This window comes from Nilaparvata lugens, chromosome 2 (assembly GCF_014356525.2).
Source record: "Nilaparvata lugens isolate BPH chromosome 2, ASM1435652v1, whole genome shotgun sequence".
NCBI lineage: Eukaryota > Metazoa > Arthropoda > Insecta > Hemiptera > Delphacidae > Nilaparvata > Nilaparvata lugens.
The window spans coordinates 94,485,651-94,498,828 of record NC_052505.1 but is presented as its reverse complement, the minus strand read 5'-3'; the positions used below and the strand labels follow the sequence as shown (position 1 = coordinate 94,498,828).

The 13,178-nt window shown below is 35.4% G+C and overlaps 1 protein-coding gene across 3 annotated transcripts in view; it reads right to left on the bottom strand.

The window, feature by feature from the left end:
• The window catches only part of LOC111052678 (DDB1- and CUL4-associated factor 6), a 62,172-nt gene that overhangs the window by 27,881 nt on the left and 21,113 nt on the right, over nt 1-13,178 (bottom strand). The window contains exons 6-10 of one of the 3 annotated variants that reach the window (XM_039422152.1): nt 12,324-12,559; nt 10,508-10,612; nt 7,040-7,076; nt 5,819-5,971; nt 3,574-3,829 (exon numbers count right to left, since the gene is read on the bottom strand). The exons of 1 other annotated variant lie outside the window; for it this stretch is intronic. In XM_039422152.1, the coding sequence (XP_039278086.1) occupies nt 3,574-3,829; nt 5,819-5,971; nt 7,040-7,076; nt 10,508-10,612; nt 12,324-12,559 (787 nt within the window). The remainder of the gene's footprint in view (nt 1-3,573; nt 3,830-5,818; nt 5,972-7,039; nt 7,077-10,507; nt 10,613-12,323; nt 12,560-13,178) is intronic. One more of the 3 variants, XR_005570586.1, reaches the window with a different exon arrangement.

The following is a 13,178-nucleotide window of genomic DNA, read 5'->3' as shown; positions in this document are numbered from 1 at the left end:
AACTTTAAACAATAGAAGGCAGTAGGAAAGAACAGTGGGAACAACGCCAACCTATCATTTCTACTGAATTTGAAACGTGAATCTCACAATACTTTTTAGTTCTTCTCAACCAGGATTGACTGGGATTCTTCTGCAGGTCTACACCAACCTCTACTGGTTAAATATTATAAAATTGTCAAATTAGCAAAACTGGGTATGACAGCTCGAATTTCCGACATCAATGATCAAAATCCTTGCTACCAATTCCATTGCTGGGATTATTCCTACCCACCCACCTGCTTTAGAGCCATTCGCGTCGTTCCCAACGCCCCAGATGATAGTAACCGGACTTCAACAACTTTTGTCTAATTTTCTTTCCAGATAATATGGATAGAACAACGACAATTAGTTATTACATAAAAAAGTATAGTTATATCAGAAAGTGAGAAGTTTTTGTATTGAAAGTACAGCCTGAATTTCAGTCACTTACATGAATTGATTGTCAATCAACTAAAAATGATATAGTTTAATTGATGCATATTGGAAAAGGAATGAATACATTATTTGAGAAAGGGAAGAAGCAACTATCCACGTAAATTCTATTCAATTGATTTTAATTTTATGAAAAATTATTTAAAATTGAATATATATAAACACGTGAAAATTATACATACGAACATTTCTTCACGAATAAAATATAATCATTTTAAACCAAAGGGTGTGGCAGTGCATCAAGTGATCTGGTAACCCTGCAAATAGTATATTTTTGACATAATAGGGGAACACGAATATCGTCTTCTTGTAGCTCCTGCCTTGACATTTATTATGCGTTTACCATTTGTATATCATTTATTTGGTGACAAAAATTCCACAGAGAATATACACAAAAAGTCTATTCACAGTGAAGTAACAGTGTGGTGTGCAATATCAAGAGAACTGTAATTAAATCTCTGAATTTGTGGCAAGTATCACTATCATGTTTTAAAACATGATCTTATAATCAGAATAACGAGCTGATTGAGGTTTAAGAGCCGGTTTCCGAGCTCGGGATTTAGCTAAGTTCTAGACTTTAAACAGCTGGAGTCAGAAAATTTGCTTTCCAAAACGGGGCTTAGTCGCAGTAAATAGTTCAGCAAATTAAATCTTTATTTTCTAATTTCTATAATTGGAAACATATTTCCTTGACGAAATGAAACATTCCTAAATAATTCACAATATCTGAAGCTTTACACTATTTGCTCTTTATTTTATTTTTTGTTCAATTTTCTAGTTTTTCTAAATTCAATTTAAATGTGACTTCCACTATGACTATGACTACATCCCGTTTCGGAAAGCCGATTTTCTGAATCCGCTGTCTAGAACTCAGCTATCTAATATTAGGACAATTTAAAACTAAATCATGAAATTGAAGAAGTCTTGGGCAATAGCCTGTTTTTTTATTTTCCGATCATTGTATTGTTTGTGCTAACCTAATAAATAAATAAATCCCGAGCTCGAAAACCGGCTCTTAAATCTCAATCAGCTCGTTATTCTGATCATAAAATCATGTTTTAAAACAAGATAGTGACCTGCACACATTCAGAGATTTAATACTGTTCCATTAATGATATTGCACACCACACTATAACACTGTAAAAAGAGTTTTGGTGTACATTCTCTGTGGAATTTTTGTTACCAATGAATGATATGCAAATGGTAAACACGTAATAATACACCAAAGTTGCCAAATTGAATAATCGGAATAATTTGAATCACAGCTATAATAGAAGGCGGTGAAAAAGAACTGCATTTGTACCGTTAATCTAATTATGGATTCGATTCAATTCAATTTTTATTTCTCCAAAACACAAAAACAGTACAAATATGTGTGACAATAAAAAAAAATCAATAATTATTATTCTAAATATCTGTAAACTATCTGTAGAATAAGGCTGGAGGTGAAGAACTACTGGCATGAGTGAAACACTTGTTTGCCAGTAGTAGAGACTTAACTGCTTCTAAATCTTAAGCTAATAGTTTAGAATGGATGAGTCAGCCATTAGGACAGATTCAGTTTATATGATTGAAGCCAACTAAAGCTCAACTTGAGATGTACAGGGTCCAGCAGTGAATCGGGCAATTTTGAAATAACTGTTAAAAGTCGATGAAGTTGTTAACAAAGCTTTTATCTGTAAAGCAAAATCTACATAGAAAATAATTATTATTCCATTTACAATATAATTCATTTCTTTGAAATTACGTCGGCAAGGTGACGTCCTTATCTCGCCTGGCGTTTGGTAATAAGCCTTCACGGCGGGTGAACGTTGAGGATTGCTCCAATAATTCTCCATTGCTACTAAAATGCATTGAACTGAATATTCGTCTTTGACCTTCAACATTCGAATCTTACACCCACGCAACCTTGTGTGTCCTTAACACACTAATTCCACCAGTAGTAAACTCCATCGCTCTGACACGCTAATTCATTCTCAATCTTTGTTCAGACATAACAATTACTCTAAGAGCTGCAAGAACAGAGCAAACGTCCACAGAGTTTGTGTTCACACCAAAACATCTGTGGGCCGTCGAGCTATTTTTGCTCTGTTCTCAGTTGCACTCTGATTCCAAAATTTTCAATATTAAATCTATTTTTGATTCTTTTTGAGCAAAAGTGAGCTAAATGATTATTTCAAGGCACTGAATCCGAATGTAAAGTTACAATTCTCCTATCTCTTTTTTCGTGATCTAAGTTTTGGATGAGAGATGTTTATCGAAACGTCCGCTCGGATGCTGGAGAAAATCACTCCCAGAGCGATTCGAAAAAATCTGCATGCGAGCAGAGTTTTCTTGGAACGTCGGCTGGCAGATACATAGATGTCGGTGTGAACACCCGCATGTTTAAGCCGGGACAAATCTTTTTAAATCCATCCATACACAGACTCTGAACATTTTGGTCTGAACATTACTTCAGCGCCACCGACGTAATTTTCAAGAAATGAACAATATTGTACATAAGAATATTCTTTCTAAATAGATTAAGGTGGTACAGTAAAAATGATGTTAAAAAAAGTAAATTCGTATGGCTTTTGTTGGTGGGGAGTCCCTTGCGGGAAGGTCCCACCGCATTAATATATAATTTAGCCGTCAATGGGCCTTACGACTGTCATACTTCAGCCGGGACTGACAGATTAACGTACCCACAGATAAGACGGGAGTGATCTGGTTAAGAAACCATTGACCTTTTGTTGAGGAGAGGGTTTGAGCCTGGGATCAATATGCTGCTACGCAAGCACTCTATCCACTAGACCACGGACACTCCAATGTTGTTAAGAACTTCATTGATATTCAACAGTTATTTCAAAATCATCCGATTTACTGCCGGACCGTGTACTTTTTCAAAACGGCGATTGAGAATAAAGTATTTGTTAAGAACTTTATTGTTTTCTTACAGTTATTTCAAAATCGCCCGATTCACTACCGGACCCTGTACTTTTCCAAACTTGGTTTTAGAAAAAGTGAACTTGGTTTCGGAGGTAAACCAAGTTTAACATTGTAAACTCAGTTTAAGTCAAGTTTAACCTCAAATACCCAGTTTAATCCCAAGTTTCAACCTACCTCCTCAGCCATTTCGGCGTTGAAAGCGGGCTCGTCACGCACAGGCGCCCACAGCTTGACGTCATAGTCGATGCCCGACGTGGCGAGCAGAGGCAAGTGCGGGTGCGGCTGCACACAGTTCACCACGTGGTGGTCGGCCTCCAGCAGCATCACGAGGCGGGCGGGTGCCGTGCGTTCCCATACGAACACGTGGCCGCAGTCCGAGCCTGATAGCACATGGTCGCGGCCCCAGAACGTCGCTTCTTTTATCATAGTCCTGTCAAGAAGATATTGTTAGGGTTGTGGAAGAGATTATAAATCGTGCAGGATTCATCAAGACGATATTAATTTTGTCCTCATCCAGTATATTGTCTGTACGCATACCGCTGTGGATGATTTCAAGAATGCTCCGTGTTGCCTACACCAGAAAAATTGCAGAGCCAGCTCCATCACATAAATATATGGCGTTGCAGCCACAATCAGGTTTATTAATCAACCAGATAAATTTTCCTCACACAATTAAAATGGCCCAATTAATTGTGGAATATATTTATCAGATACTCTTTATTTAAAAAAAAAATTTATTATATTTAAAAGATATTTTGATATACAGGAGGTATAAGATATTGTCTAGCCTCAGAAAGTCGATATTTTTATCATTGTCCTGTCATTGGTTTATCATAGTAAAAAAATAGTTGTTTCTACATTGAGGGACTAAAAAGGCATCTTCATAAAAAATGTGATTTCATCTTGGCCACAGAATGTTGCTTCTTTAGGCCCTGTAATGGACAAATTAATTACACGTAAATATCAGAAAACTCCGAGTTATGAGGGCTGAGATCACCTATTCACTACTAAAGCGCGTTCGATTGAGTGCATGTGTACGATCCAATGCCAGTATAGTAACTCGAAGCGCGCTGCAAACGCGGCGCTTGATGTGGAAACTACAAGTGCCGCGTTTTGCCAACGTTGCTTATGATTCAAAACGCGCGTTTGCATGTGTACGATCCCATTGTTTCTAAACGTGCGTTTGACAACCGAGCGTTAAGCGCGGCGTTTAACGTCGTCATGTGTACAGGGCCTTGAATTCAGAAAGTCGTTATTATTTATCGTCAATCTTATAGAGATAAGGAGGGCCCAAGACCTTTGAAGTAGCAGCGCTACTGGAAAGCACTGTCATGCTCACCACGCATTATGCCACTTTTATACATGATATTTCTTGATTTCATCTACGATCTTCAACTGTTAAATTGTTATTGTTAATATAATGCAGTTCACAGAACTCATTCCCCACGCCCAGACTTGTTGTCTTTGTGGGGGAATATTCATTATGCATATATTGTCTCTGCTGCTGCATTTTTCTTCTTGTGTGAATAAAGATTATTTGGATTTGAATTTGATCAAGTTATAATGTAAACATTACAATATCGCAATCAATACCTTAACAGGGGTTTTTTCGCAATGAATTTTCAAAACTATACTATAATGAGAGCTTTATGCAACGACTTGAACATTATAACAAGGCTTTCGATGTTGGTAGCATCAACATTGAATCACAGTTTCTGATGCTGGCTGCAGGTTTCAGTTTGTCAAATTTTTACTGAATCAAGTATTCAATTTGACAAGATATCAATTCGTTATTTTTTCAGTACGTCAAGTTTTTATTATGACAAGTTTTTAGTTTATAAAGTTTTCAGTTTGTCCAGTTTTCAATTCGTCAAGTTTTCAGTTCATCAATTTACCACTTCATCAAGTTTAGCCTACAGTTTGTCGTTCAAGTTCTAAGTTTGCTCGCTACGCTCGCTCACTTCTGTCGTAACTTGATTGATTATGCTATTTTATTATATACAATGCAAATGACAATGCCAATGTCAGATGGTAGATAAAATAATAGGTAGTCCTTGTGCTATTTTTCTTCAAATTTATAGGTGACAAAGTCCAGATAAGGTTAGAATTCACGTGTACAATTTTTATAAAATTTTAGACTAAAATAAACATGAAAACTATACATTTGAATTTAGATGGCTTGAATTGATAAATGATTAGAAATATTCTACTCAATAACCACTTGTAACGAATAATATTGAGTTATTTAGAAAATTTGAACCATTGAAGAAACACAAACTTGTAAACACTGAAGCTCAGCACTTTACATCTAACTCGTGCGTTAAAGACCCATGTTATAAAACTGTTCAGTTACTATTCATGCATTGACAAGATCAAAATTAAATTCGAGATCAATTATCATAAAAACTCCAAGTCTTACCTGGCATTACGATGGCCGGTGAACTTAATTTTAACAGGAGTATGCTTAGGAACTTTGGTCTTCTCGCAGAGTGGATTGATGGGTCTGTCACTTCTCTTGCCACGAGCTGTTTCAAGCAGATTCTCGAAATGCCTTTCATCCGGTCTTATCAGCCTGAAATCAGAAATATAAAAGTTCAGAACAGTTCAGAGATATAAAAAGTCTACAAAGGTCAGAAATATCTTAACCTGAAAAGTTCAGAAATATGTAGTCTGAAAGAAAGGTTCAACTAGATAATTATATTGATCTCTATTGTAGTACATCTATAGCTGCGTACAGATATACGCCCCTCCAACCCGCTCCGCCCTCGTTCCTCCATCGCTCCGCAGTCGCACCGATCATGAACGTTACGGGAGATGTTAGCTTTTCTCGCGTTCCACTCTTGCTCCCCTGGTCGATCATCAATCGATATGCTCTAGTGACGTTCGATTGCGGAGCAGAGCGAAAGTCTGTACGCACCTTATGAATGACGGTTTATGAACTTAGAAATATCCAGAGTGAGTTATATGTATGTGAACCCTTCAATAAATTGGATACTGTTGTAGATATATAATATTGTAACTTTCAGGATCAGTTATTGGTCAAATACTCTACTTTTGACGTACAACTGAATTTCAACCCCACATAAGGGGGTGATTTGAGGGGTTGTAACTCGAAATTTCAAATGTAAACACCCATTGTGTGGTACATCATCTTAAAGGCCTTGGCATAACAAGAAAGGTAACATGAATTAAAATTTCTATGATACTTGTATCCAAAATGACGGCTATTTGAAGTTTCAGTTTTCAAAGAGATAATTGATAAAGTACAATTCCTTAGACTAATCCCGTCAAATCCCATCGAATAGGCATGGACGTTAGATCATCTCATAACTAACCCTCGCATTTCCCATTACCCACGCTCATGTGGCATGTAAAAAATATGCATGAACCTTGTCAGACAATCATGAAAACAATAAAAGGATATATTTACAATATAATAGATGAAAGAATTGATTATACATGTACGGGATAGGAGATGTTTGACGCATCATCATGCCTGAACTACTGGACTGATTAACTTGAAATTTTGCATATTGATTATTGATTTATCGAGGTTTCGTCATTTGTGAATTTCATATTCTGTACGTGTAGTATAAGCCAATTCTTTCCTTTATTATAGATTATTGCAAATTATGCTTACCCCCTCAGTGTATCTTCAGCTACTATGGCCTCAGGTCCTGAAATATTCAAAAGATAAATTAGAATTGGAAATTCAAGAGAATTTAGAACATCCATGTGAATAATAAAATCGATGAGATGAAAATCAGGTGCTGTTCTCTATGAAGCTGTGTTGGGGCTATATTGACTAAGGCTTCTCTCACACCAGTGCGGTCCGGGCCCGGACCGAAGGCCCGGTTCCGGGCCCGAAAAATCGACCCGGACGGCCCTTTTACACCACACCAGAAGCCCGGATCCGGGCGTTTCCATGCCAAAATTAAAATTAATTAATGTTTCAGTTTGTGTTCAGAAGTCACAGTGTCTGCATGTAAACTGAATAAAAGGGGAGTGGCTATTCTCTATATGTTGTATCTGAAAACAGTGAAAAGAGAGTACTCCCGCGACAGAAACATTTGGATGCACGCGGTGTGTGCAGATAGACCAATCGATGGTGTTATGGTGGCAGCTTCAGGGTGACGGAGAGAAGTTCTTCAACTTCTGTAGAATTTCTACTGCAACATTAATTTGACGAACTGTTTCAGATTGAAGTGCAACTTTTGAAGAAAAATACGAAGCATAGAAGGAGTATTCCTCCCTTAGGAAGACTGATTGTCACTTTAAGGTAAGTTCAGAGATGAATACTTGGATTTATAGTTTATTATAAATTTTTACTAATTTTATTATAAAATAACTATAATCCATATCAGTGAATGAAGTTTGTAAATAGTAATTATAACACGCAATAAGCAACTAATTACTTATACCCCAACTCATATAATTTATAGTAGGGTGTATATTTATTCATTGAAATTATCATTTACTCATTGTTGAAACACCGCTGATTATGTAGTTACATTACAATACTGTATTATCAATATTCTAATGTTGCATTCAATCTTCATTGTAATTAATAAGTTCTCTAATATGTGAAATTGTTGCATAATTAGCTGCTGTACTGTAATTTATTGTAGATTCGTGTATAACCAGATGTATTGTGACTTACTTGAATAAAAAAAAAATAGTCTGTGCAAAAAATAAAAAGGTACTTACGTATTAGCCGGAGGCCACCTTATGCAGTACTTAATTTAACCTATCCCATTCCCAACAAACTCTAACTAACATAGGTTAAATTAAGTACTCTGGCCTCCGGCTAATATGTTAGCACCAACAAACTATGTGATTCACATCCGGGCGAAACCAGTCCGGAACGCACAGGTCTGAACACGTATTTTAGAGCCAATGTAGAAATGTGCCATCCGATACGGGCCCGCATTGGAAGTTTTGTCACATGCGGGTGATTTTTGCTCCCAGACAGAGGTTTTGGTTTGTCCGGGTGCACCCGCTACGGTGTGAATAACTTCATAAGACTCTAATAATAAGAAAACAAGGATATTGTCAAATTTCACTAAAAAAATATTAAAAACTTTAAAACATTACCATGGTTTCACGTTTATCAACGCATCATCAGCTGCACTGAGGAATGAGGACAATGTACCTAGAATACATTATCTATTCTAGGTACCTTGAATGAGGATACAGAAACATTCTTAACCTAATCTTAGTAGTCTAGAGCTCCTAAATAATGGGTGGCAATATTTATAACCAAAGTAATAAATATTATACATTATAATATTAAAATATACACACCTTTTTAGTTAGTTTCTAGGTTTTTTTTATTTAATTTTTTAAAATAAAAAGGGATAAAGAAATTTTTTTATATTGTTATTTATTATTTTTCTCTTCAAATGACCACTCTTTACAGCTGGTCTGTTACTCTGTCTTCTGTCTATCATATCTTTGGCATTGAGCTTGACAAACTATATTTGAGAAAAAATTAAAAATTTACTTGAAAGGTTATATTTTAAACCTTTCAAAATTACAGCAGAATGAAGTTTAACACAAGTTTCGATAGTAACAAGTTGAATTCCAATGTCCTGAATTCAATACACAGTCCTATAATGGTTATAATATTATATTATGTACCAGAAAACCCTGAGAAATAAGATAGAAAATATACAGAATGGCCATATAGGCTACAATGGTCATTACTTAAAAAAATGAGGAACATAAGAATAAAATGGAAATATAAAATTCAAACAAGGTTTGTTTGATGAAGATTACTCCAATCTGTTGAATCTAGTTTATGGCTAATGGTTAATTGGTTATGTGTGCCTAATCATACTAACCTACAATGAACAAAAATATTGAAAATATATAAAGTTAGGCTACAGCCAAAGCCTAAATTCAGTCTCTTGAAATTGATGTTGACATGTATTGGTGCTCATTATACTTGAACATTTGCGGGCTGAGAAGGAGTAAGCTCATAACAATGGATGACAAGTGACATTTTGAACCTTATAGACCAGAGACGAATATGCAAAGGACGGGATCATGTGCAATACACCAACTTGCAGAGAACAATTCGCAACAAGATCAGAGAGGCTATGGATCAGTGGATGATTGAAAAGTGCAGTGAGATTGAGGAGCTTCAGAGCAAATATGATTTGCATAATATGTACAATCAAAAATGATTCATAAGATTCATTGGTCAAAACATTTTCATCCGATCCGATCCGGGCCTGCACCGCACTGTTGTGAAAGAAGCCTAAAACTGGAAGCCATGGAAAAGGAGTCGGTCTTATTGTGCCTGGAATGATTCTCAGTGCACTGTTCAGTTGGGCATCCAGTTTTTTGTTTCATTGATTTTCGACGAAGATCAAAGTGGTTACAATATGCACCCAAAAATAAGTGCTGGAGATGAAATTCTTAGGCAAGCAGCTCCAGATCACCAATTTGTGCCAGCCAGCTTTCGTATCAGGTTAACGCTCCTTGCAACTTACCCTCTGGACATGAATCATAGAATTGCATTGTGTGATTCAAAGGTAATGGTTGAGGGACGGAGATTGTAAGGTGATATACGGAGGTTAAAAAATGTTCTATGTTTATTTATGTAAATAAATGAATAAATAAACATAGAGAACTTTTCAACATCCGTATATCACCTTACAATCTCCGTACCTCTCAACCATTACCTTTGAATCACACAATGCAGTTCTATCCATTTGTAGAAAACAGTTTGATTATATTGTGCATAAGCTAATTAATGTGATACCTGCTCTTTTTATAAAAGATAATTTAAATGGAAGACTTCTGAGGGAGATAGACTTATGAATTGCTTCTTCAAATCCTGAGATAAGTGATTTCTTGTAATTTGTAACTAGTTACTCCCCCTCGGGGGAGGAAAACTACGTTTTTCTACCTTGTACTATTTCTCTCCCAAATTTAGATAACTAAATCAAATAAATTCAATTTAATTTAGATAACTTAGCATTAAATCACTGGAGGAAGTTAGAGCGTGAATAAGTGAAATGATTTGTTTTTGAAACATGAATGAATGAATGAATGAATGAATGGATGGATGAATGAATGAATGAATGAATGAATCACTCACTCAATGGGTTGTTATGTAAGTATTCAGGGTGAACAGGCAGTTTGACATCAGCTGATGATGACGATGACGATGATGATGATGTTGATGGACTAGCAGCAATGGCACCTAGAAAATAAACAAAAAATTGACACACAAATTCTAATTCAAATTTATTTCCACATAGAAAAAATAATACAAAAACAAGATGTAATGTGAATACAAACTAAAATTGATACTTTTCTAATAAGGAAATACATTACTAATCTAAAAAAACATTAATTGAAAACATGGATGATTTTCTAATAAGAAAATACTTCACTAATCCAAGGTCCGGTTGCCAACACCCTAAAGCTGGCTGCGTTTACACCAGAGTTATCAACAAAATGTTTATTTCTCCGTCCTTATAGATTCTATTAGATTGAACATAACTTATCATACACATGATGAACATATGTGTTTGTCAAGTTCAGTTCAATCTAATAGAATCTATAAGGACAGAAAAATAAACATTTTGTTGATAACTTTGGTATAAACGCAGCTTAAGAGACCATTGAACCGATAGCTTCAATCATAGAGAAAAGATAGCATAAGAAGATATCCCATGGTATAGGACGTTTATGTAGCAAATTTCACTGTTAACTCAAGCCGATATTCTCTCATACTGAGCCGTTTTTACACTTTAACCACTGCAAAACAGTGGTAATAGACAATAGTCGACAAGCCTATAGTGAGGTCCACGTTATAATGACAGTGTTTGACTAGCAATTGTATTGCTATTCCTTTCTATCATTCGACAAAGCTGATGGCGCTCTTTCTATCTTGCTTTGCTCTGTTGCCAGATCGCTTCTTAACACTGTAGAAATATAATTAATAAAAAAATTAATCTTGGTTATGAAAATTCACTATGAAATTATTGAAATATATAATTTCTTGCTTAATTTATTAAATATATAATTTATTATTTCAAACGAGAACGAATAGTTAATATTACATCAATAAACCTGTATCAGCTACCATCTATAGAAGTCATTGACAAGACTGAGGAACGGCAAGGTTGTTCTCCTATCTTTCTTCACTGCAATTATAACGTTGACCTCACTATAGTTTTTATTAAATTGATCCATTTTTTGTTGCAAATTTCATGTGGAATCTGGTCTTCAGCTGTTACACCTTTCGTGGGACACCCTATATAGTATAAATATATTGAATCAATGTCTATAAATACAGGTCATGACACAATCCCGTGATGCATTGCAAAATCGCCATTTTGTGGAGTTCCAGTTCACCAATTTTCAAATTCATCTGCTGTTATCATTATAGAGAAAACAACATGATGTGTTATTTGTAATATTTTCCAAGGGACATTGCTTGGCTTTGAATAGTAAAATAACACAGACAGAATAATAGTATTTAGATTCCAACTAGGAGCTGAATTGTTGGTTTTTAGTTTAAATTGATTAGGAACTTTCAACTGTTTTTGAGGTTAGCCTCTTGTCCCAATGCATCTTGTCAATTTATTGGAAATTCTATTTTCTTCAATTTTGTCGAGAATGATTTTTCTTGAGAAACTCAAGGTATTCGAGATTGAATGAGAAATTCGAAAAAAGTTCGAAATTTTTGGGGTTTTTGGGTGTGAAGCGCCCTCTGGCGTGTCAGTAAATGTCGGATTCAAATTCAGCGCCCCTCAATAGAACCGTCGAGAAAAATTCTTTCGGGGCTGTTTCCTGAAAAACGACCATTTGACTGGACTACACCTTTCGTAGGACATCCTGTATATACTAAGAATAAATTGAATGAGTATAGCAAGAATTTATTATTCAGAAACCATTTGACAAACCTTGACTAGGAGGATTAGATGAAGATGTGGAGGTGGATGTGGAGGCAGAGGTGGATGTGGAGGCAGAGGTGGTTGTGGAGGCAGAGGTGGATGTGGAGGCAGAGGTGGATGTGGAGGCAGAGGTGGATGTAGATGCCACTTCCCTGTTGACTTCATCAGCCACGCACATTGTGATCCTGGATGTTGTCGAGCCCTTCTCTGAGTAATGCAGGTTCACCATTGGCTCTGTACCATGTCTGAAATCCAGTACATTGATTATTTAGAGAACCTTTAATGAACATTAGATTGATAATTGTGTATATTCATGGATCAATGAATGAATGTTGATAATTCAATACAATCTAATGAAATCCAATACATTGATTATTCAGAGAACCTTTGATGAACATCATATTGATAATTGTGAATAATCATGGATCAATGAATGAATGTTGATAATCCAATACAATCCAATGAAATCCAATACATTGATTATTTAGAGAACCTCTAATGAACATTATATTGTTAATATTGTGTATAATCATGGATCAATGAATGAATGTTGATAATTAATATCAGATTATTTAGAGAAACTTCGATGAACATTACTTATTTGAGAATATTTTAATGGATAATTGTGTATAATTATTGAGCAATAGATGAATAGTGTTAATTTATTTGGAGAAACTTCAATGAGCATTATATTTTTGAGAAAATTTCAATGAATAAATGTGTATAATTGAATGAATAAATAAATATTGATCATTAATATCTGATAAGCATTAGTTTGTTATAAAGGTTAACAAATCAATTCAGTTGTATCGGTAATAATTCAACTTTATTATTGGAATTTCAGTTGAGTCCGTAGTTGGAAAA